This window comes from Gopherus flavomarginatus, chromosome 16 (assembly GCF_025201925.1).
Source record: "Gopherus flavomarginatus isolate rGopFla2 chromosome 16, rGopFla2.mat.asm, whole genome shotgun sequence".
Lineage (NCBI taxonomy): Eukaryota > Metazoa > Chordata > Testudines > Testudinidae > Gopherus > Gopherus flavomarginatus.
Window position 1 is genome coordinate 2,869,274 of NC_066632.1, and position 24,509 is coordinate 2,893,782.

General features: G+C 53.5%; 1 protein-coding gene across 1 annotated transcript in view; it reads left to right on the top strand.

Moving 5' to 3' along the window:
• The window catches only part of CACNA1A (calcium voltage-gated channel subunit alpha1 A), a 163,894-nt gene that overhangs the window by 23,953 nt on the left and 115,432 nt on the right, over positions 1-24,509 (top strand). Inside the window, exons 2-3 of the mRNA XM_050925167.1 lie at positions 9,427-9,533; positions 12,550-12,689. Coding sequence (XP_050781124.1) covers positions 9,427-9,533; positions 12,550-12,689 — 247 coding nt within the window. The remainder of the gene's footprint in view (positions 1-9,426; positions 9,534-12,549; positions 12,690-24,509) is intronic.

Here is a 24,509-nt window from a genome sequence, read left to right on the forward strand (position 1 = left end):
TCTCGCTCTCTCGCTCCTGCCTCTTTCTCTTCTGCAGCCCTTCCCCCTATTCTCTCATTTTCTCCCCCCCCCCCACACCTTTAGGCTGCTTTTGGGAATCTGATGATTCTGCTACTATAGCCAGAGGCAGCCAAGTTTTGCACAGCATCGTCCTCTGCAGTCCATACACCCCGATAAAAGCCACCAACGTGGGTTGAGCGAGCCAGGCCTGGCCATTTCCTCACTCCTCCAATGGGCAGATATTTCCCTCTGTCATTCCCTCTTCCCTCTGATTAAATCTCCACTTGGAGCCTCAGGACAGCCTCTGAGAAGTTGGAACTAACAGTCCTTATAATAGGCAGTACAACAGCAGTCTTGCTGGCCTTGTGAACACCCAGAGGTGGGAATTAGGCCAACAGGCTGAGGCTGCTGCTTAATCCTATGTGGTCTGCAGCCTAAGCAGAGTTGAGTCTACATAATATGTGGATGGGAAACCTCCAAGGTAAACCCAAGTGCTGATGGTTTTTATCTCTCATTAAGGCCTGGTACTGGGATTCTGCCCTTTGGATGAGATGTAAATCCAGGTCCTACCTCCTCATGGCCACTGAAGATCCCTTGGCACTTACCCCCCTAGAGGAGACAAGGGTGTTATCTCTGGTGCCTTGGGCATTTGAGGAGGATACACTCTGCCTGAAATTTCCATGTTGTTTCAGTTGCGCATGGGATTCTTTTTAATTTCCTGCCCTAATTTATTACATAACATTGCTTTGCGACTGTTACAAAGCTGCCATGTCCCATTTCAGAGGTGGCTGCCTCTCAATGCTGGGCAGGTGATCTCTGTGCAGCTGTGGATGGTGCCACATCCCACCCCAGAGGTGGCTGCATCTCAGTGCTGGGCAGATGATCTCTGTGCAGTATTGCTGTGCAGCCGTGAAAAAGGTGCTGCATCCCAGGAGTGGGTGCATGCCAGTGCTGGGTGAACTGCTATATAGGAACAGATCCCCTGCTGGTATAAATCAGTAGGACTCCACTGAGTGAAAAAAACTCTGCTGATTTACTCCATCTGGGGATATGGCCATAATCTGGAAGGTGTTCTGAGAAGCAGGATGTTATATAAATGTAAATTAATATCATTTATTTGTCAGTCTGATGAAAGTGACCTAGCCATGGTGCAGAGGTGTTGTATGTTGACTTAATTATAGCATCTGTAAGGCCATAAACACAGAGAGTGGAATTAGGAGGCACAGGCAAGAAAGGAAAGAGATTTTTTTCAGCTGTGATTTGCAGTTTGATGAAGAACTGGTGAGACATGGGTGGGGGATGATGCTGAAAGCAGCAGCTGCGGAGGGGAAGGCTCTTGCACTGAGATTGGATGGACTGAGTAGAGGCCAGTGCTAGATAACTGGAGGAAGCGGAGAGGGGAGTAGAGGGAGACTGAGGCAGGCTGTACCAGGCCGTGGGAGGTGTGGAAGAGAAGGCATGGGGGAAACTGTGTGGAGAAACAGAGTAGAGGCTGGGAAGTGAGGGGAGGGTGAGGGTATGTCTTCACAGCAGAGTTAGTCTGAGTGCCCAGGGTAGCCTAGCCTGAGAGTGGTGTTACTGGAGGACGGAGGTGCAGTGGTACCTGGGGAAGGCAGGCTGAGAAGCTGGGGCTAGGGGCAGTTGCTTGATAAGCAGCCTGGGATGAGTTACCTGTCATCACAATGGCACCGAAATAATTGCTGAGCACACTGGCTGAAAAAGCCTTCTGCCCGAAAATGTGCAATTGCAGTAATGCCTTGGCTCGAGCGCACGGTCCATTTCTCCACTCCTAGAGCTCCTATGCTGAACGCTGTGTGAGCGGACCTGGCTGCTTCTCTCCCTCCTCTAAGCTGGAGGAGGTTTGGAATCAGCTTCGACAAGCTCAGAAACTGCAGTGCCAGAGAAAAGCAGCAGAAATTGTCTTGCCAATTAAAAGTGTGTATGCGCAGGGCGGGAGCAGGGGGGCACAGAGCCAAAGAACAAGGGCCTAGTGCTCCTCAGACCAGCTTCCACGGCGGTCCTCCTAGCTGGGTTGCCCTCGCGAGCTCAGTTGCCCCTCCACCACAGTGGGATAAGCAGGAAACAAACCTGCCACCACATCCCAAAGCGCCAGGGCTTGGGGTGGCCTTTCCTGCCCCAAATCAGAACCACCACTTCCAAGGCAGCTAAGCTGGGCCCCTTCTCCATGGACACCCCCAGACCTCCCCTGCGGCAGCAGTGAAAGGGAGTGTGACAGGGACATGCTTTCCCTCTTCGGGAGCCCCCTTTAATGCAGCTGTCTGTCTGTGTGTCTATCCATCTGTCCTCCAGCTCTGTCCTGCCCCATCTCCTCCTCCTCCCTCCCTTGCTCGATAAGAACCTGTCAGTGGAGTAGTGGCTGTGACGTTAATAGACCTCCTCTCTGGGGGATGCATTCAGTGCAAACCTGGACTCACTTCCCTTCCTTCACCCACCTTGTTCACTCAGCACCATCCAGGAAGCCTGTGACTAGCTCTGGGTCACTCGCTTGTTCCCCAGCAGATCACAGACCTGGTATTTTCCATTCCTGTGTGAGGCCCCTTTCCTCCCCAGAGTGTACCGCTGAAGGAGCCCTGGTTAATCGGAGGCTGGAAATTTCCCTCCACCTGCAGGAAGGCAGTGGGTTCCAATGGTGAAAGCAGGGGGAGTATGTGCTGGTGGTGAGAGCAGGGGGATTGGGAGGGAGGACTCCTGGCACTTGGTCTAGTGATTAGAGGTGTGGAGCTGGGGCTTTGGTTTTAGTTATGCTTTATGTGAACTTGAGGCCGAATTTCTTTCCTTCTCTGTGGAATGGGGATAATGACGCCGACCCACACGGCGGGGGGCAGCGATGCTGATGTTAGTAACTGACTCCGAAATCTGCAGATCAGCTGTGGGGTATGTTTGAATCCTAAACAGCACAGAGCAGCTGATCGGCCTCGCTGTGCTTTGGAGGTGGCTGTGGCTTTGAGCGCCAAAGCCTCCCCGGTGAGCATGAGGAAGGAGATAGTCACGGCGCAGTCTTGGTCCCACTTCCGGAGGCCTGTGGTGCAGGTCACGGAGCCGCTACACATTTGGCACCAGCGGCCAGTTCCATCTCCTCTCCAGGAGCCTGAGTACCAGCCAGTGCTTGTGCAGGATTTTGAATTCTTGCCAAATGATTGCCGTGGGGGTTGAGACATACATTTCAGCAAGATCTGTGCAGAGAGGAGAGGACATGGTGCTAGCGCTGCACATTTCAGCACCAGGCAGGCACTCAGTCACAGCCACTGGCTGGGGTGGGTGAGGAGGAGAGTGGGAGGGGCCCAGAGCCCTAGGAGCAACAGAATCCTAGGAGGGTTGGGAGTAAATGTAACTATATATTAATTTGTCTTCTCGTCTCATCTCGTTTTGAAGAACCGCGCTCTTTTGGGGCCCAACCCAACTCTGTTGCCAGTGCTTAACACCAGGGATGAGGTTGACCCAATATCTCTGGGACAGAGTAATGTTCTCAAATGCAGAAAGACAGACCCAGTGCCCCCTCTCCCTCCTGCTTCTCTGTCCCCTCTCCCTCCTGCACTCTCCTGAGAGACTGCCTGGTTCAGGACAGCTCAGCAGAGAAGGAGGAAGATATCACAGCTTCAGCCTTGCCCGAACTGATGTTAATTTCACCCCTGAGCTCTCTGGTTCCCAGGGGAACTTCGCGGAAAGGTGGAGGATGTCTGAGACCTGAGATCTCTGGGTTAAGTTGCTGGTTCCCTGTCATCCCATCTCCTTGTCCCTGTCAGAATCCAGTCAGAACCTTGGAAGAGTGACAAATGTCTGCAATTGCAGAGCGCTCCCAGGGGTCACTGTAGCCCTGATCACTTTTATCAATTCGGCGACCCCTCTCATCCCCACAGACCTGGCTTCAAACTCGGGAGCTGCGCGAAACGATCAGCAAGGCTGGGCACTGAAGACCTGGGTAAGAACTGTGGCTGGGGGTGTTTGAAGCTAGACTCTGTAGGGTGGTGCTGTCCTATTGATTAAACTCCTGGGACAGCTGCCAGTTGCCTCTAGGATTAAATCAATACCGTTTGCAAAAGTAAAAGCTTCTTGGTGGAGACATAAAATATTTGAGTTTATTTTTTAATGATAAAACTTACAGACGAACCTTCGCGGAGACAACGCTCTCTGCTGCGTGCCAAGGGGATGGGGGTACAAGGTGGGGAGGGGGCGCCCAAAGCAGTCATCCATGGAACCCCCAAAGGCCTCAGAGAATTAATTATCCTGAGGGTGGAGCCAAAGAACAGCTGGGGGGGAGAGGAATTCAGAGTCCCAAGTGGGGGAGGGGTGGGAGTTTCCAGCAGCGATTTTCAATGAGGTGGAGGTAGAATGATACGTTGAGGGGGGGGGGCTGTTCACTCTAATGCTCACAGTGGGGGAGAGCCCTGCGGAGATACAACATTTGTATCTGCATCTGATCCGCGATCTGCAAACGTGCTTGGTGGTGGCTGTGAAGAGGGTAGCTGCAGATGTGCAGGGCTCTAGAGAGGGGTTGGCAGGACAGGGAGGAGGCCGGTGCTAGGTGAGTGGAGAGTGATGGGAAAGGAGGGGAGAGATGCTATTCCAAATGGCTGGAGCTACCGAGAAGACGGTCCCTGCACTCACAGTGGGGAGTTTGGCTGGAAGGATCCAGCAAAGGGCAGGTACCTGAAGAGGAAGGTAGAGAGACTCACGGTCAGGTGGGTGGAGTAAGACCATAGGGTGTGGGCTAAACCTTGGTGCTGAAGTGACCTGGGGAGCTTTGGAAGGGCTGTGTGATAGGCTGACGCAGTGCGTGGGGCTGGAGGACTGGGGTTCAGGGAGGTTGGAGAGCAGGGAGCTCACTCCCAGGGCTTGGGGCGGTGGCAGTGGGCACGGGGGGAGCAAGGACCCCATGAGACACTGTGCAGTTAGCCAAGCCGTGGGGCAATCTGCAGCCCTCAGCAGTAGGGCTGGCCACTCTGGACCCAGCTGTGGCAGGCAGTGGCTCTCTGACCCGGGGGGGTGAAGCCGGGGACGAAGCTCTCTTTTTCTCCTGATGTTGTAAATTTCTCCCTCTGAATTCAGACCGTCAGGGTGTGTCTACACTGCAATAAGCCCCCTGCGGCTGGCCCATTTCAGCTGACTCGGGCTCAGGGCTGTTTAACTGCGGTGCAGATGTTCGGGCTCAGGCTGAAGCCCAGGCTCTAGGACCTGGCAAGGTGGGAGGCTGGCCTGAAAACACATCCAGAGCAAAGCCAGACTCTCCCTGGCAGGGTCACAGGGCCAAGCCGAGCGGAGTGCCTCAGTGAGGAGCTAGCCCGGTGCTGAAATAGGCTCCGGCACAGAGGAGCTGCCCTTGCTGAATGCTGTTACACTGCAGTTTCTCAGGCCTCCCTGCCTGTGGGAACGTTGGCTGCTTGCTCTGTGTTTGCTGTTACAGTTTGGTTTGTGTGCAACATCTCAGCTCTATATTGTCACACCAGAAGGAAGTGATTTTCCCAAGTCAGGATAACAGCGAGGAGTCCTGGTTCCAAGTTCCCTGCTCTAACCACGAGAGCCTGCTTCGCTCCCAGCTGGGAATGCAGCCCGGGAGTCTCTGCGTCCAGATCCCAGCTCTAACCACTAGTCAAGTGGTTCTTGACTTTTTACATACAGTGGCCCAGTGTTTCAAGAGAAAAAGATTTCAGGACTCTCCCCCCAGCCTCTCTCTAAGCCAAACAGAAAGGGAGGATGGTCATGACCCTTCTGAACCTGTTAGCAACCTCCTGGCTGAAAACCCTAGACCTTATGCTGTCTTAACAAGCCACTTGCTGTGCTTGTCAGCTGTTATCCTCTTCCTGTCTTCTAGTTAGTGTGTCAAATACAATTCAGTGGCTTCACACAGCGGTTTCATTTCTTTTAAAGGATAAGCTGCTTTGGGTTTTTTCAAAAATAGTAAAAACAGAAAAGGAACTTTGTGTGTGTGTGTGAGTGAGTGAGAAGACCTGTTCCCCTCACCCATGGGGTGCAACTGAATATGCTTTTTTAAAATGTATGTGTTTGATGTCTGTCTAATGCAGACTTTTAAAAACATTTTGTAAGAGTGAATAGAAATAACCCCAGGAACAATCAGAGCCGATACATGTGGCCTGTGGCACAGTCGTAGATTGGTGTTGTCAAGTGATTAGAATAGGGAGGCAGGACCTCTGGTTCTATTCCCAGCATTAGGAAAGGAGGAGCATATGAAAGGGGCTGACCAAAAGAATCCCTCCAGGAAATGCTTCTTAGAGAGGGAAAACTTATGAGACTTAACAACAGAGAGGACTTGCAAAGCCTGACCTGGGAAAGTTTGTGCTGTAAGTGATGTCTGATGACACAGGAAGAATTCATTTCTGGGGAGTGGGATCTAGCGGTTAGGCTGTGGGAAGGGGACTGGGAGTCAGAATTCCTGAGTTCCACCACTGGATCTGGAAGGGAGTTGGTTCTCATGGTTAGAGCAGAGGACACTGGGGTTCTCCTCACGAGTCTGGGGTTCTCTTTCTGGTTCTCCCACTTAGGCAGATCCCATCCCTCTCTGTGCCTCAATTTCCCCATCTGTACAATGGTGATGATAACACCAACCCACCTCCGGCAGGGTTTAGTTAATTCCTAGCTGAGTAAGGTGCATTACTAGCCCATTGTGGGATTAACTTTGGTGGTTGTTAGCGTTCTTCCCACCTACCCATCCCCCACCACCCACCCTCAGAAGCTCACTCACTCCCCCCAAGACACAGACCTGATCTTATCCCTCTCCACTGGCCAGTGCAAACCAAGCAATCCATCTCCCTTTGCCCACGAGCTCCGCCGCACCCCTCCCTGGATGGAAAGGCGTCCCTCTGCATCGTAGACGTTGAGGGGAGTGGGGTGGGGAGCAGGGGTGGCTCTAGCTTTTTTGCCGCCCCAAGCATGGCAGTCAGGCAGCCTTTGGTGGCTTGCCTCCGGGAGGTCCCCGGTCCCATGGATTCGGTGGTGCGCCTGCGGGAGGTCCCCGGTCCCACGGATTTGGTGGTGCGCCTGCGGGAGGTCCCCGGTCCCACGGATTCGGTGGTGCGCCTGCGGGTGGTCCCCGGTCCCACGGATTCGGTGGTGCGCCTGCGGGAGGTTCCCGGTCCCGCAGCTTCGGCGTACCTGCGCTGAATTGCCGCCGAATCCGTGGGACCAGTGGACCTCCCACAGGCAAGCTGCTGAAGGCAGCCTGACTGCCGCCCTCACAGCAACTGGTGGGCCACCCCCCGTGGCTTGCCGCCCCAGGCATGCGATTGGAGCGCTGGTGCCTGGAGCCGCCGCCAGCGAGGAGACTGAAGAGGAGAAGAAATCTGGTGGCACAATGGAGTGACTAACCCATTCTGGGAAGGAGTGTGGCGGGGGGGGGGTGCTGTTGGGGAACGTCGCTCAGGGTGTTTGTTTAATGCAAAAGATTTACCTGATCCACAGAACTGGATGGCTCTGCCTTTCACCTTCCTTCTCCCTCCCTCTGTCTCTCTTGCCCTGCATGTTCCTAGTCCTCTCTCCTCCAACTTCTCCGGTATCGGATCCGCTCCCACAGGCCACTGTTTCAGGCCTCTTTCCCCTACAAACCAATCGATGGACAGGAAGGGCCCTCAGCAAGCTCCAGTTCTCAGCAGCTGACAGTGCTAGTTCTGGGAGAAGGAGCCCCCGGAAGTCCAAGCTTCCAGGCCCCCCCGCTGCGAACTGGGCCAGCCCCATATTCCAACAGCTGCTGCTCTGCTTTCTTCCCCGGTGTTTAGCTCAGTTGTTGAGATCAGTTTAACCTCTTTTATGTGGTGCTGCAGCATTGGATGGGGCTTGAAAGGGGACCTGCTGGATGCTTGAGACAGGGGCCAGAAGCACATGCATACTGCATCCCAAGCATGCTCAGAAGCTTCCCTAGATAAGGCTCTGAACCCCACCCCCACCCTCTTACAGACAGAGCAAAAACATCTGGAGAGGGGAAGTGATTTGCTCATGGTCACACAGGCAGTCAGTGGCAGAGCCAGGAATGGAGTTCAGTTCCCTGCTCTGACCCCTAGATTCCCCTCCCAAAGTCAGGTACAGACCTCACCTCCCCTGACACCCAGTCCTGGGCAGGAGGTCAGACTAGATCATAATGGTCCCTTCTGACCTTAAAGTCTATGAGTTCATGCTTCCTTTAGCGAACAGCAACTCGCTGTACTCACTGGGCCAGATTCTGAGCACAGCTCTGTCTGTGTAAATCCAGAATAACAGCACCACCATCAGTGGGGCTACTCCAGATTTATATTGGTGTAACTGAAGTAGAATTTGGCTTATTGCTTATCTTTTAAGACTAAGAGTTAGTCACAGGTAGTTTTAGTAAAAGTCACGGGCGATCAACAAAAATTCATAGCCCAAGACCTGTCCATGACTTTTACAATAAATACCCCTGACTAAAACATAGCAGCTGCTGAGACCCCAAGGTGCCGCTGCTCTGGGGGCCCCGGGGACTGACAGCTATCCCCAGCAGTGGCAGTTGGGGGCTGACTGCCCCCAGCTGCTCAGAGGTCCTGAGGACCACTGGTCTGACTGCTGCTCTGGTGGTCCCAGGGGCAGCTGCCAAGCCTGCTCCAGTAGTGGGCCGTGTGTCTGGCCACAGGACCGCTCCAGCAGCTACCCGAGCGGCTGGCCCTGGGGTCCGCCCCAGCAGCTGCAGAACTCTCGGAGGTCTCAGAAAGTCACAGAATCTGTGACAGACTCGTAGCCTTACCCACCATGTCTGAAAAGCGCTCATTCCTGCCTGGTTTGGCAGCTGAGGCATTATGGGATAGCTGCCTGGATTGTCCCAGAATGCACTGGTTGTAGGCATGGCTGTGCAATAGGGAAGGTGTGGTTGTGTCTCAAGAACAGGACTCTGGGTGATGTTAGCTGAATACAGCAAAACTTGGTTGCACCAGGCACACTTGAACTGCATAATGGCTTATTAACAGGATCAGATGCTCTTAACTCTGGTGCTTTGCTCTCACATGCACAAAGTTAAATTGACCAACAGCAGAGTTGGAGTGTCAGCCGGGAGTGGGAGAGTTCTTCCCCTGCCGCACAGAGTAGGGGATCATCCATCAGGGTTAAGCAGGTGGATCCTTGGGATTAGGACCTTGTGGAGTGGTCTGACAGGGCTCAACACACCAACGAGCTGTCCTTGGGTTGAATGGAACAGCGAGGTAGGCTCGGGAGAGATCTGAAGGCTGGGTGGATCAGGCCCCTGGAGACTCATTCTGCCCCTGTAGCTGATTCCAGGAACAGGGGAGACATGGGTATTTCTGACTGCAGACACCCTTGGACAGACACGATCCTGCACAGACTGCAGCGCCCTTGAGAGAGTGGGACTCTAGTCGTCAAGGTGTAGGGCCCTCCTTGTTCCTGGCCCTCACAGGGGGCCAACCCAAGAGCTGAGCTTTCCTTGACTCTGCTGCACTCCTTTTGAATACATGATTTTAGCTACTATCATAGCAAACTGCATTGTTCTTGCTCTGGAGCAGCACCTGCCTGATGAAGACAAGACCCCGATGTCAGAACGACTGGTGAGTGTGGGCGTCTTTCTTTCTTATCTGGATTTACCTAAGTTCTCCAATACTTAGTGTGATGAGTTCCCCCCGGGGTGCTCCCTGGAACTGGAGTACCACCGAGCCCCCTGGCCCACCAGCCTGAGCTCCCTTTTACGCTGCACTGCTGTGACAAGCGGCAAAGCCCTGCAGCCTGCACTTTCACCAGCATACATATGGGTGGGACACACCCAGCTGCAGTTACAGGCAGGCTCTCTGACCAGCCCCTGCACAGGAAGGCTACAGCTAAGGCAGCTCCCTAGGCACGCACCCCCTCTGGAGTATAAACCCAAAATTAGACCATCTTGTGCAGCACAGGGAACTGTACAGTGTAAGCTCATAAAATTCACCCCCTCCCTCAACGTGGAGAGGAATATGCAACTGCCTTCCCCTTGAGTTATGATTCCCACACCCCTCACTCCGGCTCACTAGTTTAGATAGAGCAAAAACAAGTTTATTACCTACAAAAGATAGATTTTAAGTGATTATAAGGGATTACCTAGCAAATAAACAAAAAACCGCAAACTAAGCTTAATATACTAGATAGATTGGATATGAATTAGCAGATTCTCATCCTGAGAAATGATACAAGCAGGCCGCAGATTCTTAAGGGACAAGCTGCACTTGCTTTACAGGTTGGAATCACCAAGTGTTTCATTGACAGGCTAGAAATCCCTGTAGCCTGGGTCCAGCACTTCCCCCAGTTCAGTCTTTGTTCCTCAGGTGTTTCCAGGAGTTTTCCTGTGTGGGGAGTGAAAAACACCTGATGATGTCACTCCCCACCTTATATAGCTTTTGCATATGGCAGGAACCCTTTGTTTCAAAGCTTGGTTCCCAGACCAGTCCATGGAAAAATACTGACATCCCAAGATGGAGTCCAGCACCATATGGCCTCGTCACATGTCCTTGTAGAGTCAAAGCAACCATTGCTCCCAGGCTGTTTGGAGTGTTCTCAGGAAGGCTCCTCACCAGGGGAGAGATCAGCTTCTCCTAAGGCAGGGTTCTCAAACTAGGGGTCAGGATCCCTCAGGGGGTTACGAGATTATCACATGGGGGGGTCGCAAGCTGTCAGCCCCCACCCTAAGCCCCACTTTGCCTCCAGCATTGATAATGGTGTTAAATATAATAAAAAGTGTTTTCAATTTGTAAGGGGGGGGTGTCACACTTAGAGGCTTGCTGTCTGAAAGGGGTCACCAGTACAAAAGTTTGAGAACCACTGTCCTAAGACCTGTTGTTTTTTCCTAATGGCCCATTGCCTTAAATAGGCCCTTCCCCACCCACTATCTAGACTGAAAGCATCTTCTCTAGTGGGCGTTATTCAGGTGTAACTACATTTGAAATATAGATACATAGTCAATATTAATGACTTCAGATACAAAAATGATATATGCATACAAATAAGATAGTCATATTCCGCAAACCATAAATTTTCCTATGACATCTCACATGACATATCTTGCGTACAATACATCATAATGTCTGTGGCAAATTGCCAGCACTATTTTGATGGGTCTCGCACTTTCTGTTCTTGGGGGGGTGGTTCAGGGCACCATTTCTTGCCCCTTCAGTGGAAAGTTAACTGCCCCACTAGTGTCCTAGAGGAGGGGAGTGGAGAGGGAGAGACCTGGGCCCGCCCTCTACTCCAGGTGCCAGCCCAGGGGCCCTGAGGATAGTGGTAAACCACTTGAACTGATGGTTCCTTCCCCTGGGCTACTTCCCTCTCCTGCCCTTCAGCTTGGGGGCGGGGGGGCTTCCTACCCTCCCTCTGCACAAGCCAGGTGCCCCTTTAGCTAGGGTCTTGGACTTCTTAGCTCACTGCAACACTTCTCCAAGCTGTTCTCTGCTCCAACTCCCACACTGTCTGACTGAAGCAGGGGTTTTTATCATGTGACTGGCTTCAGGTGCTCTAATTAAGCTATAGCAAACTTTCTTCCCCTTACAGGGAATAAGGCTCCCTTCTAACCCTCTCCTGCTGCCCTCTGGCCGTGCTGTATCACATGTCATAATCATATAACATTTCACTGTGAAGAGTATGGGGTGCAGTGTCAGGTGCAGGTCTTATGTATATTGGGAAATTGACCAGAATAACACCCCATCTGGACACTTTTGTTCTGGAGTATATTTGTCCACACAGAGTTATTCCCGAATAGCTATTGCATTTTAAATTCACACCCTCTGTTATTCTGGGGTAACGTCCCCATGCATCTGAGCCCTTAGAGTGCTGCACCAGAGTGGGCTGCATTTATATCCCCCTTTCTAGCTGTCCTCTTTATGTCCTGCTTTTTGCCCTTATGCTGGGAGCTGGGACAGTGGCATATGCCTCCCACACAACTGCTTCAGTTCCTTTCTCCCACCGGACCCTGGCTGTGTTATCTGTGCAAGAGCTTGTCCTAGATTCCTCCCTACTCAGGCCATGAAAATCTGAGCCAGCCTGGAATGCCTGGAAAGTGACAGCCGTTTCCATTCGACTGGATTTGGGGCTTCTAGGAATCTTGGGGGTGGATTTTTGGTAATCTGTCAGTCTGTCTATCTCCATTCACCTCTCTCTTTTTCTCTCTCTCTCCCCCTCTCTCTCTCTTTGTACCCCAGACCACGTAGAGCTGGAACAAAACTGTTTTCTTGGAATTATTGTCATATCCATTCTGACATTCACACCACCCCCTCAGTCAGGGCCTCTTCTCTGTGGGAAAGGAGCGTAGGCCAGTAGTCAGCGCACAGAGAACCAGGGACTTCTGGGCTCTGTTCCTGCTCTGGGAAGAGAATGTGATCTAGTGGTTAGAGCAGGGTTCTGAGAACCAGGACTCCTCTGTTTCGTCCCTGCCACTTCACCATGGCATGGCCTGAGGCAATTCCCTTCCCCTTTCTGTGCTTCAGTTTCCCCACATCTCACAGTGGCTTGTGAGGTTAATGAGTGGCCTTCAAGTGCTTTGAGACCCTGTGAAAGCCCTATGGATTGTTACTGTTTTCACTGTCTGCATTTCCCTCTCTCTCCCAGGATGACACGGAACCATATTTCATCGGAATCTTTTGTTTTGAGGCTGGAATTAAAATCATCGCCTTAGGGTTTGCTTTCCACAAAGGCTCCTATCTGAGGAATGGGTGGAATGTGATGGACTTTGTGGTGGTTCTTACAGGGTGAGTAGCTGCTTTTTATCCTCTCCTTCTGTGTGTTGGTCACTTGCAGACCAGGGTACAAACAATGATGTATTTTCTTGAACCAGGAGGCGGTAGAATGGCCTAGTGGTTGTCTGGTGGCTAAAGCAGTCTGGTCAGGACACCAGGGTTCAATTCCCAGATTAGGGGGAAGTGGTGTCTAGTAATTAGAGTGGCTGCCAGATGGTTGGGACTTCACTGTTCTGTTCTCATCTCTGCCTCTGTCCATACGGCTTTAGGCAGATCTGTGCGTCTCGCTTTCCCAAAGCGGTTGTGAGGGTTAATGTGCGGATGAGGTTTTAGAAGCTGGGGAGTGGGACAGACGGGCTCAGTGGCATTATTAAAGCCTGAGGCTCTGTGCAATGGGTGGAGCCGGCCTGGCTGCATTTTCACTCTAGTCAGGTCCCCTACTGCTTTGCAACCTGCGTTGGAAGTTCTAGGGCTGTGGAACAATGGCCTCTCTTGCCTAGTGCTGAGACGTTATTCCTGCTGAGAGCTTTCATTCTTCATAGATCCGCACTCCAAATGAGTGCTGGGACCACCTTTTAGCCAGCCGAACCCCACTGAAAGCTTGCAGAAGTTCCCTGCAGTTTAACTTCCCCACGGCTTCCTGCTTCTGTCCCTCTCTCACTGCCCCTCCCTCCGCAGGGGCTGTGGAATTGAAGGCTGATGCGTGTTGGAATTGTTTCTTCATCTTTGAGCCTGTCGCACTGTTTCACTTGCCTAGTATTTCTCTGGGTTTATCTGCTGGGCAGCTCTTGTGTTCGGATAACTCCTGGAGAAATAGCATTGTGTTTCCATTGTGTTGGCTTGTGTCATTTTCACTCTCGGGTTCTGCAGGATGGTTGCCTGCTGGGAATTTTTTCTTCTCTCCAGTCTTGAATATACACAGTTCTGTGATGAACCAGAACACGACAATATTTCCTGCTAGTCAGAGCAGCAGCCTGGGGAGCCACGACTCTTGGGTTCTGTTGGAATCAGGACTCCTGGGTTTTATCCCAGTAGTGGGAGGATAGAGCTAGTAGTTAAATCAGGGTAGGGGTTGGGAGTCAAGACTCCTGGGTCCTGTCTTGCCACTGACTTGCTGTAGGAACTGTGGGCATGTTGCTTCTATGTGCTTCCCTTTTCTCTTACCTACCTTGTGCCATGGGAGGAAATGTTTATAAAGCACTTGCAGACACTTGACCCTTGTGATCTTTCTAATATTTGTGGTGTGTTTCCTTCTACACGTTTCAGCTGGTGTCGCTCCAATACTGGTTGTTCTTTGCACAGTTTTGATTGTGCGTCTCTTGTGATGGTCACCATAATTGCTGCCTGGGCAACGTTTGTATTAACACATTGAATGCCCTGCTGCATGCGTGGCCTTTTGTTGTTCCCGGGTGTTTTTTGCATGTGATCTGTTCCTTAGCTGTTGATGTTACTTCGGGGGACACAGCAGTTGCTGTCCAGGCAGCAGGTGTCACTTCCTTTGTTACTTTATACCCTGGCTGTTGTCCAGGCAATATATTTTTAAGCAATAAGTTGAGGCCACGAAGCAAGGGACTTAACTTGCACAAGAAGCAGGAGTTCCCTTAGCATGAGGGATGCTGCTGAGATACAAAGGGGTTTGCGGAGGGAAATCAGCTGGCTCAGGGCATCTAGAATGGGCTGTCGCGCCTTCCCTCGAGATTGGCAGTTGAAACCCAGCCCTGGTTGGGAGGAGTGAAAGCTGTGATGCTCTGCTTGGTTGCATGATGTGATTTTGAGAGGGTTCTGTCCCATTCCCACTGACACTGGCAGCCTCAACAGAAAAGCCATGGAATGAATGGGTCACAGAGACCCCTCTCCCCTGCAGGGGGATTCCTCCAGGGCAGGACCCAAGAACAGTCAGTGTCCTGGACCTCTCCCTAGCCCCAGAATTCACCCAGGGGTCCCACTGCATCCTGCCATTGCATTTGGAATCACCCCGGGTCTCCCCCTTATCTGGGACACCTGGCGCTTAATTGCTCCAGCAACAGGGCCAACCCACGTCTCAAGCTAAAGAGTTATCATTGGTATGGACCTTATTTGTGCAGCTGCCTGGGATGTCCCTTGCGCTGTGCTGTGCCTGGGGTCACAGGCCTATGCTGTGGCCGTGTTACCTTTTTGCCATCCCACTGCAATTCTCCATGCTGCGTATCTCCCTGGGGAAACATCCCGGTTGTGATGTGTGGGTCATTCCCCTCCCCTGGCATGCTGTGGGGGTTTGTCCTGCACAAAGCAGCGAGGGGTAAGAGAAGACACAGAGGGCCAGGTCTTCAGCTAGTGTAAACCAGCATGTCTCCACTGAAGTCAGTGGTCTAATGACAGTTTACATCAGCTGGGGATCTGGCCCACAATCTGTTTGGTGATGAAGTTGTCCCTAGGAGCCAGCGCTGGCCTGCAGACTCTGTCGACACTAGGCATTGCAACAAGATGTTGCTTGAAAAGCTTTGATCTTCCAATGCCTTGTGTCCACACCTGACACCTGGTCCCGATGTTGTGTGATTGCAGTGGTTTGGGCAACGCGTGGGGTGAGGGCTGTTCTGCGTGGGCCCTGCTGACCTGAGTTGTCAGCAATGTTCTTCATGGACAGGAAGCCTCAGGTTCTGCAGCTGCTACAGATCGTACAGTCCCCTATGCCCCCTTCCACAGCACAGCGTGGAGATAACCAGAAGGCCTCGAATCCCAGCCCCGAGGCTGGGCACAGAGGTGTTTCAGGAGTCGCAGAGGGCAGTGACATGACCATGGTACTGGGGGTAGGGGGCACTGCACTTAGACACGTTGTTCTGTCCTGAGCAGCGTTGCTGGGCAAGGGCTGAACGAGGCCAAGGACTGGGTGTGGAAATTGGCCTGGGGAAAAAGGCAGCCCCGTCTGAAGAAACTCCCCACCCACTGATAGGCGGGGAGACGCATGAGATAAACGACTGGCTCCGTCTGAGTCACCCAGCTCCGGGACAGATGCTCCTGGGGCTGGGAGCTCAGTCACCCACTCCAGCACTCAGAGGAAGGGCTACCCCAGTCCTCTGGCTGGGCAGTGTCGGACAGCTGGAGCTGGTAGAAAGGGGAAGCCAAGGGCAATCAACACCCCTCATGATGGGAGATTAGTCTGTGTCGCCACTGAGAAGATCAAGGCTGCGCAGTCCCAACCAGAGACACTTTCAGTTCAGTAGGAACATACCATCTGCCCCTCCTTATCATCCCCGCTCCTTGCTCCCCTCTTCCCCTCGTTCCTGGCCTGGTGCACCAGTGCCCGGCACCTTGTGCACTCATTTATACCCGTGCAAAGGACAGGGCAAACCCTGCTGGCCTGATCAGCCGTGTTTCACACCTGTGTGCAAATGGCTGCACAGCGTCCTTTGTCTGTCTCACTTCCGTCCTCCCCCGACCCCGCTGCCACTCTCCTGCTTTCCCCCAAGCGCCTCTGCTCAACCAGCAGCTGTTCGAGAGCATCTGCACTGAAAAGGGAGTGAGTCCCTAGCGGCCTCCCCTGCTTCTGTTCCCACCATCGCTTCTCGTCTAAACACTGGGGGCAGCGTCTGGACTGAGGAGGTCGGACACGGGGTCTTGTCTCTGTCCAGGCATCGTTAATGACCCCATGGGAACAGGGTCGTTATGTGTCATCTGAAAGACAGCACGGCCAGCAGCACAGTGCCCCCTTCTGCCCTGCTGGAGCATTGAGGTCAGCTGGGGTGACCAGATGCTGTGAAGACGGGGGGCGGTCCGCTGGCGGAGCAAAATAAAAACAAACCAGTGCTGCCGGCAGAGCGAAATATCGGGACAAATTGCGTCCCGACCAAAGATCGGTCGGGACGCGGGACAAACACCCAAATATCGGGACGGTCCCGATTTTATTGGGACGTCTGGTCACTCTAAGGTCAGCACTGGCTCCAAGAGGAGAACGCCCCCTACTGAGTCACCCACCCCCTCCCTGCAGCACCCTGGGGTTCTCCGTGGGGCATTCACTGTGTCCCTGGTGTTCCTCTGAAGGGGGTGCTTGGAAAGTGAGCTGGCTCTGGGCGGAATAATAGACCAGCCAGACACTTGCAGAGCCTCCTTGAAAGGAACTGAATCCCCCCGGGGTGGGGCACTCGCTGATTGTAACGAGCTGCAGAAAGCAGCAGCCGCCTCCTCTGCCTCTCCTTCCCTGGCCACCCGTGCAATGATGGCTGCTCCCTAAACACACTAGCTCCTGCAGGATGGGAAGATGGATTTCTGGGGTCCCCTTGGGCACGAGGCTGTGGGGAGAGGGGCTGCTCTGCTCTGGCCCTCCCGTTTCCCAGCCTTGCTGGAGCTGCAGTGAGGGATCCCGGCCCAGCTCCCGAGAGAGGCTCCCATTAGTGCTGCTGCAGTTTTGCTACGCTAATGGCTTCTTCCTCACCAGCGCGGGGCGGGCGGGCGGGCGGGCTGGGAGCTGCAGGGGAGACTGGCAGGCAGGCCGTGGAAATCTCCATAGCAGAGAGCTGGCTGCTGTGAGTGAGGGTCCTGGGGGCTGGAGATGCTGTCCTCAGCCCAGGGAGGGCTTGGGGTGGCAGAAGAAGGGAGCACATGGGATGGCTCCCAAATCCGAGCTTTCCTTGAGTCGGGGATCAGATTGCTGGGGAAGCGCCAATCCTCTCTCCCGCTCCTTTGTGTGACCTCAGCTAGAAAAGCTCAGACCCACTCAGGGGTGTCAGAGCACAGCAACTCGTCTGAGTAAAGCGTGGGGCCCAGAGCCTGCAGCACAGACCAGGGAGTCCCCCTGGGCATGGGGCCAGCAGAGTCAGGCTGCAGCGGGCCAACGGGGGGTACAATTCCCAGTGCCAAGGGTTCCCCACTGCACATACTCTGCCCCCCCACATCATTCCCAATGGAGCAACTCTAGGGGCTGGTAGCAAGAGGTAATCTCAGGTGCTGTGACTGAATCACGGGAGCCCCTGTCTAGGCCTGGTGTGAAATATCAGGAGCTGCCATGATTGACTGGGGTGTGTGTGCGTGCACACGTGTGCATGTGTGCAGATGTGTTACGAACTGGGAATGTTCTTGATGTTTCCTCTGAATACTGTGTTAGTGCCTCAGTGTCCCCTATGCAGTTCTTAAGTATCTAGGTGGTGGGATAAGGGCATGTGATTGCTGAAGAGCAAAGGGCCAGTGCACCTAAATGCCTGGCACTCTGTCTCCTAGCAACTGATGGCCTGGGCCCCTGCTCTGCAAAGGTGCCAGCTGAAGGTGTTGGAGACAAAGAGATCAGGTGACCTCCTGGCCCGGGAAAGGAGCTGAGCAGAGAGGAGGGGCTAGGGGGGGTTGTTAGTCTGGAGCTGGCTGGGGTCGAGGAGTGGAGGGCAGATGTGGGGGGTCTGGCTCACTGCCCCCCAGAATGGACCCAGCCGAGGGGTCCGGTTCGCTGTATCTACAAGCTCTGTTTTAGACCCTGTTCCTGTCATCGAATAAACCTCTGTGTTACTGGCTGGCTGAGAGTCACGTCTGACTGCAAAGTGGGGGTGCAGGACCCTGTGGCTTCCCCAGGACCCCGCTGGGGTGGGCTTGCTGTGGGAAGCGCACGGAGGGGCAGAGGATGCTGAATGCTCCATGGAGAGACCCAGGAGGTGAAGCCGTGTGAGCTTCTTGCCCTGAACAAGTCTGCTCCAAGGGAGAGGAGGCTCCCCAAAGTCCTGACTGGCTTGGTGGGGAGCAGTTCCAGAGCATCGCCCAGGGACTCCATGACAAGATGTATCTGTGCATTATATGTAGAAGTATACATGTGTGCATGGTCCATGTGTATACACATGTACATGTATGTTAGTGAGGCAGTTTGATGTATGTGTACGTACACATAGGATTATTTATACAGCCCAGTAGATGCTGGCCCTGATGGCTTCCCACCCCAAGAAGTGTACAGTCTAAACATACATGTGTGGTACATGTTTGTGCATGAGGTGCATTCATGCACATGTACTCACAAACGTGTAAGGTGTGTTGCTCTACACACGTGTGCATGTCCTTGGTGTACTTGCGCATGCATTGTGTGTGCCCAGTCTGTGCCAGTGCCTAGTGCATGTATGTGCACACGTGATGTTCTGCCATGCGTGTGTGAGCGAGTGTGCTGTGCATCACCCTCCTACATTTCCTGCCCTAATCTCGCCAGCAAACGCCGCACCCCCTCTTAGCGGGAGCTTTCAGCCCGCTCAGATCCATCAGCATTCTGCTCCTGCCCCGGCCTCCCCTCCTGCAGTTGCAGGGCAGAGCAGAGAAAACAGGGCCACTCATGAAATCTCTACCTCTCTCCCCCAGTCCTCCTCGGCAGAGCTGAGCTCATTAGTATGCCAGGCAGCTCGGGCCCTGATTAGGGAGTCTCCCTGTACTAGTACCTTATAGGTGCTTTCCGGACGTGCCCGGCATGCTGAGAGAGGCATCTTTGCCTGAATGAAGGAAAGCAGAAAGGCGTGGGAAGGAGGATGCAGGGAGGCTCTGGCAATGGAACGAGTTATTGATCTTCTGCTTTGTCGCTGGGGTCCTTGCCTGCCTTGATTCCAGCGGTTACGTGGGCAGCCGGGGGTGCTTAGGCCACAGTTGGCATTTTTAGGACCAGGAAGAGGCACGATTTTGGCAGCAGACGCGCAGTTCGGCAGTGTGGGTGCCAGTGAGTGCATCTGCATGGGCATGTATGTGCAGCTGTGTACACATGTATAGGCGCGCATCTGACTTTGTGGGCCTAAAGAAACTCTTCTCAGCTCCAGCGCAGGATCTGGGCAGCGTTGGAGGCAGCTCAGGGGAGACCTCTGCTCAGTGTGCAGCTGCGATCAGACAGTCAAGCAAGATGTTTGGATGTATGAGGAACAGGAGAGAGGAGGATGCGGAGGGGATGTCTACACTGCATTCACAGGGTGTGTACACTAGCTGGCTTGGATGCCAGAGCAGAGACACTGCAGCTTCAGCTGTAGGATGGGCTGTAAAGCATGCCCCGGATACTGGGTAATTCCTTGTGCGCCTAGCCCATGCTGAAGCTCAAGCTGTGATGGTGCCACTCCTCCGCTCCCTGAGTTAGCTTGACTACCTCTCCACGGGCTGCCATAAATCAATGGCATGGCCTCATCTGGATTCTTGTCAGCCCCATCTCTAGCAAGACAGTGCAGAATTAGAGGGGCTCAGGGAAGTCTGATTGGAAGCCTGGAAAAACTCCCATATGGAGAGAGATTGAAAAGTGTGGGATTGTTGCCTTAGAAATGAGGCTCATAAGAGAGGACGTGATAAACCTCTGTACAGTAGTGACTGGTCATCCCTGTCTCAGAACACAAGAAAAAGGGGACAGTCGATTACATTCAAAGGAACAAATTCAACACTGATTAAAGGAACTAGGTGTAGCTAGTCTGTGGAACTCACTGCCACATGATGTCGTTGAGACCGATAATTTAGCAAGATTCAGAGAAGGATTGGATGTTTATATGGAGCCAGGGCCATAACAGTTAATGCGAACAAAAGTGGAAAAAGAGCTTGAAGACCTCTTGCTTCAGGGCTGAAGCTGATCTCTGGCTATTAGAGACCAGAGTGAGACCTATGTGGGGTGCAGGTTGTCCCAGGCCTGCCTACTGTGGGGTTCTTATATCTGCCTCTGAAGCATCTGTCACAGGCCGCTGTTGGGGACAGGAGACTGGGCTAGATGGACCAGGTCTGATCTAGTCTGGCAGCTCCTGGATTCCTATCTTGTCTCTAAAAAGAACAGGAGGACTTGTGGCACCATAGAGACTAACAAATTTATTGGAGCATAAGCCCAAAGTGGGCTGTAGCCCATGAAAGTTTATGTGCAAATAAATTTGTTAGTCTCTAAGGTGCCACAAGTATTCCTGTTTTTTTTGTGGATACAGACTAACACGGCTGCTACTCTGAAACCTACCTTGTCTCTGTGTGCAGATGTGTATGACTGCTATAATACTATGCTTATTTATTTGGTGTACTATGGGAGTGCCTGGGAGCCCCTGTTGTGGGTCAGGACTGCGTTTTGTTAGGCCCTGTATATTATTTATTAGGTGTATTACAGTAGCTCTTAGGAGTCCCAGTCACGGGCCAGGACGCCATCGTTCTTGGCGCAGAAGAAAACGCAGAAGTGAAAGATGGTCCCTGCTCGAAAGAACTCCCAGTGTAAGCGTGTTTATGTAGCCTTGTGTGCGGGGGTCTTTGTGTTCTGAACATTTGTAATCTACCCTGATGAGTTTGGGCAGTGTGTGTGAGCGTGGGAGAGAGAGACTCCTTCCTTCAGGGCATGTGTGTGTCTTCATTGACTGAACCGTAGAAGTGCGTGGCCAGGGTGTGTGTGTAGGGAGTGTATTGGAAATGGTTGTACAGGGAGGGTTTGTGTGTACTGGATAAGTGCTTGTGTATAAGGAGTGGAGGAGCATGGAGGGACTGCATGTGTGGGATGTGTTCATGCATACGTGTGGGGAGCGTCAATGTGTGAGGAGTGTGCCTATGTGCAGCGTGTGTCCATGCATGTGTGTATTTGTCAGGAGAGCACACGTGCCTAAGGAGCATGTGTGTGTTTGGCAGAGGGGCAGAGCTGAGCCTGTCTTTGATCCCTGGTCTCATCAGTTCCTCTGGAGTCGGGGAAGTCCCCTCCCGGGAAATGCTGTCAGTGACTCCTTAATTACCGCCTCGGCCTTTGCTCCATTGTCCTACGCTCCCAGGGCTCTGCGTATGGGAAGCAAGTGCTGTTTAATCCTGTCACAATATTTTATTGCAAAGCTGCCTACTCACTTTCCCCGAAATTGTGTTTCTCCTGCCTCGGTGCTCAGGCCTGCTCATTGCAAGACACTCCCTGCTCCAGGGGTGAGACCCAGTGTACGCTGTCTCTGGCTCTGGCATTCCTGGGCCCCCTGTTCTCTGCTGCACCAGACCAGACCCTGCCCCATCAAGTTCATTATCCTGCCCTCAGCGGTGGCCAATGCCTCGTGCTTCGGAGGAAAGCAACCACTTCTTTTCCAGTACAGTGGGGCAGGGAGGAGTCCTTCCTGACCCCTGTGGTGATCAGCCCAGGCGTGTGCCATCAGAGTTGATTACCCTGATCTTCCCTGCAGAGCCAAAGTTATTAATGGCCACAGAGCTGAATGGTTCTTTAACAGTTCACTCTAGGTATCTGGCCTGAGGACACCTGTCTAGCTAATCTGTTAATCTGTTGCCATGTGTACCCACTTCTCTCTTTTCCTATACCCCACGCTATCTGTCTGTCCACGTCATGGGCTCCCCTTCCCCATCTCTCTTGGGTTTCCCGGGGCTGACTACGTGCCCTTGGAAAGAGAGTTTCCTTTGATTGGTTCTGTACTCTGAAGTCACCAATCGGTGGAGCAACCACCTCTCCCCTTGGTTCCCAGGTGGTGAGAATGACTCTGGATACCCATCAACACGTGTATCTCTTCCCTCGACTGCTTTCCATGGGTGCAGGTCCCGGGTCCGGTCCACAGCCCAGCGCTAAATTCAGCCCCTGGCTTTGGGGAGGTGCAGCTTGGCTAGCATCAGGGTGTGATGCTGGTGGTACTGCTTCTGCAGCAGCTGTGAGCCTGTCACCTGCTAGCACCTGCGCAGGCCATAAGCCCTAATGCCGTGGCCGAGCTAGGATGCTGTGCTTTGGCTCACAAGGGCAAGGTTTGTGTCTTCAGCACAGAAGGTCCCTGGTTTAACTGCTGCTCATGTGCAGTTTAACTGGCAGCCTTGCTGGCTTGTCCATCACACTCTCTAATGTCTCTCTGCTTCCCCCACCCTGTGAGCAATGGCTGCCCCCTACAATGCAGGCGAGCTGCTGCTGGGTCCCAGGCTGTTCTGTCCAGCTAGCCCCTATCGCCCGCTAGCTGACACTGAGGAATTAACATTCCCATAGGAAAGGCGTCATAACTGATGGGGAAACTGAGGCATAGAGTGACTTGCTCACTGTCTGTGGCAGAGCCGGGAAATCGAACCCCTGCTTGTCTGAGTCCCAGCCCAGTGCCTTAGCCACAAGCCCATCCCTCCTCCTCAGCACCGAGGCTCTTTGGACTCTGTGAGTTCGATTCTTCTCCAGACTGAGCCTTCTGAGGGCCCCTGTTGTGTTTTGCCCTAAATCCTTATCTGCTGGCACAGCCCGTTCCCACGGCCGCTGCTTCCTGAGGGATTGCCGGGTGGCATTCGTCCGGCATCCTAACCCTGCATTGTCCAGCTCCCAGAGCCCTCGCCCCCTCTGCCACCAAAGCCTTTGATTAGGCCCTGTCTAGATGCTCTAAATGTCAGCCCGGCCCGATCAAAGCTGAACAGAAACCCAGCTCTGGATTCTGCTGATGAATCAAAAGGCTGCTGTATCTAACAACTCGGCAGGGTAGTGCCTCTTAAAGGGACCTTGCAGAAAGGTGCTGTGACCTTTCTCCCTCTCTCCACACTTCCCCTTTCTGTCTTCCCTCTTGCTGTTTCGCACCCCTCTTTTCTCATTGTGATCGCTCGCTCCCCCTTTCCCAGACACATGCATCTCCCTTCTCCCTCTCTCTCTCTCTCTCTCTCAATCTGTTGCAGTGTCTCATATCTTGGCTTCAGTAACGGCTTCATTCACTTAAGGCCCAGATTTATCTCTGGGCTGCTGCAGTCGAGCCTGGGACCAGTGGGAGCTGGCCCTGTGTCTCCCTGTTCTGGCGCTGTTGGGGCTGGTTCAGATCTGTGTGGGCCTTGCCGCAGCCAGGAAATAGCCAAGGCACCAGTGTCACCTCCTCCTGTCCCTGATCCACCCCGATATGTGCCCTGCTCTTGGTGGTGGTGGTGGGGACCTTATGGCAAAGGGACTGCGAAGGGAGATCAGGCCCTGTCATCTCTCTCTCTCTGTGCCCAGTTCTGCATAGGGTGCAGGCAGGCTGGTCGTGCCGTCGCCTGGGGATCTGCAAGATCACGTAGCCACCACAGGTGGTAGGACTCCTGCCCTCCCTGCAGTGTCTGTCCTAGTTCTTCTGCCTGTCTCCGGCGGTGCCTCTCACTTTCTGTCTCTTTGCGTCTCCTGCTGCCTGTCTGATCGTGTCACTTCCACTGGTCTCTGCTGCTTCCCCTGTGCTGGGTCCCCGAGTGGCGCTCACCAGACCCTCCCCACCCCAAAATTACTTTGATCGCCACTTGCTCAGAGCTCTGGATGGCAAGGACTGGGGGGCAGTCGGGATCAGGGGGGCACAGGGAGCAATGAATGTGGAGCAGGTGTGCCCTGGGGATGTGCAGGAAGTACCGGGGGCATTGGGTGGGGAGGAGGAGTGGGCCAAGTGGGGTTGAGGATGATGTTGAGTCCAGATCCGGGGGTAGGGGCCAGAGGACAGGACAGGGATCCCACCAGAGTGCCTCTACCCTGCTTGGGTAGCCTTCACAGAGGCTGAGAACTCCCCCCATGGCAGGGTGACTCCAGGGCACTGCTGGAGCACACTGACTGGGTTAGGGTTAATGGGGGGATATCTGTCTGCCCAGATGGGAGGCGGGTATAACAGGCCAGACCCTGGTCCCGCCCTTGCTGTGCCCTCTCCCCCAAGCTCCCTCCAGGATCCTCTGCCCTGGGCAAGGGGTGGGTGTGAGCAGAGCAGGACCTGCCTCAGACATGTCTGTGTCCATCACTCCAGGTGGCTCTGGGTACCTGCCAGCGCCTAGGGGGAGAAATCGTCCAAAGGCGCGGGAGGGCAGCGCTGAGCTGCTCTCTGCTGCCGTGGGGTTAAGAGGTGAAAGGAAGGGTCACAAAGGCAGTGTCTCTGGGAAATGTACAACAAGGCCGATGGATGGATGGATCGATTGATCTATCTATCCAGCCAGCTCCATATACACCCCTGTCGGTCTTCGCCCTGCAATGGA